The 2395-nt window shown below is 43.9% G+C and overlaps 1 protein-coding gene across 1 annotated transcript; it reads right to left on the bottom strand.

The window, feature by feature from the left end:
- Nucleotides 1-269: 269 nt before the first annotated feature.
- LOC111403192 lies at nt 270-976 on the bottom strand. The gene is made up of 2 exons (XM_023031602.1): nt 491-976; nt 270-401 (listed from the first exon to the last, which is right to left on the bottom strand). Exons 1-2 carry the CDS (start codon nt 974-976, stop codon nt 270-272), a joined length of 618 nt encoding a protein of 205 aa, XP_022887370.1.
- Nucleotides 977-2395: the final 1419 nt, after the last annotated feature.

Here is a 2395-nt window from a genome sequence, read left to right as displayed (position 1 = left end):
AGACTCTTTGCCCGACGACCTTAGTGATCAGGTACGGTCCTTCCCAATTTGCTGCAAGCTTTCTGGCACCAGCTTCCTTGGTGTTTTGAAATACTCTTCATAGCACCCATTTGCCTTTTTTGAAGGTTCTAATTCTCACTTCCCTGTTGAAATGTTGGGCGATTTTTCGTTGATATGAGACTGTAAGAATCAAAGCTCTTTCTCTTTGTTCATTTGCCAAATTTAATTCATGGCACAACTCCACTTGATTCTACTCATCAGTTGTCCATTCATACCGAAATATTGGAGTGCCTATTTCTATTGGTATGACTGCTTCTAGCCATAAACCAACGAGAAGGGCGTTTCACCGGTGGGTGTTCGAACGGTGGTGCGGTGGGACCAAAGGACACTAGGAAACTCGTCTGTCGATTTTCCTTTAGCCTCAGATAGTCCCAAATTTAATTCATGGCACAACTCCACTTGATTCTACTCATCAGTTGTCCATTCATACCGAAATATTGGAGTGCCTATTTCTACTGGTATGACTGCTTCTAGCCATAAACCAACGAGAAGGGCGTTTCACCGGTGGGTGTTCGAACGGTGGTGCGGTGGGACCAAAGGACACTAGGAAACTCGTCTGTCGATTTTCCTTTAGCCTCAGATAGTCTTTTTTTAATGTGTTCATGACAATCTTATTGGAAGATTTGGCCTGACCGTTGGCTTGGAGATACCGCGGAGTGGAGAAGTTTAGCTTGATGTTCCACTCTTTACAGAAATTTTGAAACCCGGTGTTTATGAACCGTGTCCCATTGTCCGTAACTATTTCCTTTGGGACTCCAAACCTGCATATTACATTTTTCCAAATAAATTGGATAACTTCGCGATCACGTACCTTCGAGAGTACCTCTGCTTCAATCCATTTCGTGAAATAATTTGTGATTGCTAGCACAAAAACTCGTTGTCCTGGAGCAGCGGGGAGTTTTCCAATAATGTCCATCCCTATTTCATGAACGGGCAAGGTAAAAGAACAGGGTTGAGCCGTTCCGGAGGAAGGTGGGAGACATTGGTGAATCGTTGGCATTTGTCACATTTTTTGACGTGATTAACAGAGTCGGTCCGCATGGTTGGCCAATAGTACCCAGCGGTTAGTGTGCGATGTGATAGGCTCTGGGCTCCCAAGTGATTACCACACTCCCCTCCGTGAAGTTTAGCCAAGACATATTCGACCTTTGTGTCGCTGGTGCATCGGAGATAGGGTCCAGAGAATGATCTTTTATACAACTTACCGTCCATAATGCAAAATCTCGCAACCTTAGCTTTAGTTCGCCGAGCTTCATTCTTATCTGGTGGCAACTCATCATTTTGGAGGTACTTGATGATCAGTGTTATCCAGGACCGTTCCTCGAATGAATGAATTCTATTATTCTCATCGGATTTTCGAACTGTTGGCCATTACAAGTAAACTACCGGGATTACCTTACTTTATTTCGTATTCATAGTTGCTCCGAGGCTGGCTAGTGTGTCTGCTTGGATATTTTCAATTCGTGGGACTTGAGTGATATGGGACTCATCAAACTCTTTGCAGAGCCGCTTGGCCAACTCTAGGTTGGATGTCATCTTTGTGTCTTTAGCAAGGAAAGTGCCCTGTACTTGGTTTACAATGAGCTGAGAATCACTATAGATGTGTATTCAGGTGATTTCGATATCTCTTGCTAAGGCCAGTCCAGCAATGAGTGCTTCGTACTTTGCCTCGTTGTTGGTTTCCTTGAATTCACACCTAACCGCCCGTTCTATTTGATCTCCTTCTGGTGATGTTAAGACAATGCCAAGTCCTGCACCATTGATGTTGCTCGACCTGTCTACTTGGAGCGTCCATATGCCCGTTGTCGGTCCATTTGTCAAGCAGAGAAGTTCTCTTTAGGCCAAAACATGTGAGTTAGGTACAAAATCAGCGATGAAATCCGCGAGTACCTGAGATTTGATGGCAATGCGGGGTATAAAGGAAATATCATATTCACTTAATTCGACGGTCCATTTGGTTAGTCGTCCGGACAACTCGGGTTTATGGAGTATTTGTTTTAGTGGAAACGATGTCACGACTACTATCGAATGGCTCTGGAAGTACGGTCTTAGTTTTCGAGCTACGTTAGCAAGTGACGAAGCTAATTTCTCGAGTTAGCTATAGCGAGTTTCTACATCCAGTAATGCTTTGCAAACATAGTAGATTAGGAGTTGTTTTCCATCTTCTTCACGGACCGAGACTGCGCTAACCGCTGTCTTCGAAATTGCCAAGTACATGTATAGTTGTTCTCCATCTTTCAATTTCGACGGGAGTGGTGGTGATGTCAGATACTGTTTGAGTTTCTGAAGCTCTTCTTCGCATGTCGGGGTCTATTCTAAAGTTTATTTTTCCTTA

This window comes from Olea europaea, chromosome 1 (genome assembly GCF_002742605.1).
Source record: "Olea europaea var. sylvestris chromosome 1, O_europaea_v1, whole genome shotgun sequence".
NCBI lineage: Eukaryota > Viridiplantae > Streptophyta > Magnoliopsida > Lamiales > Oleaceae > Olea > Olea europaea.
This window is presented reverse-complemented; position numbering and strand designations above follow the sequence as displayed.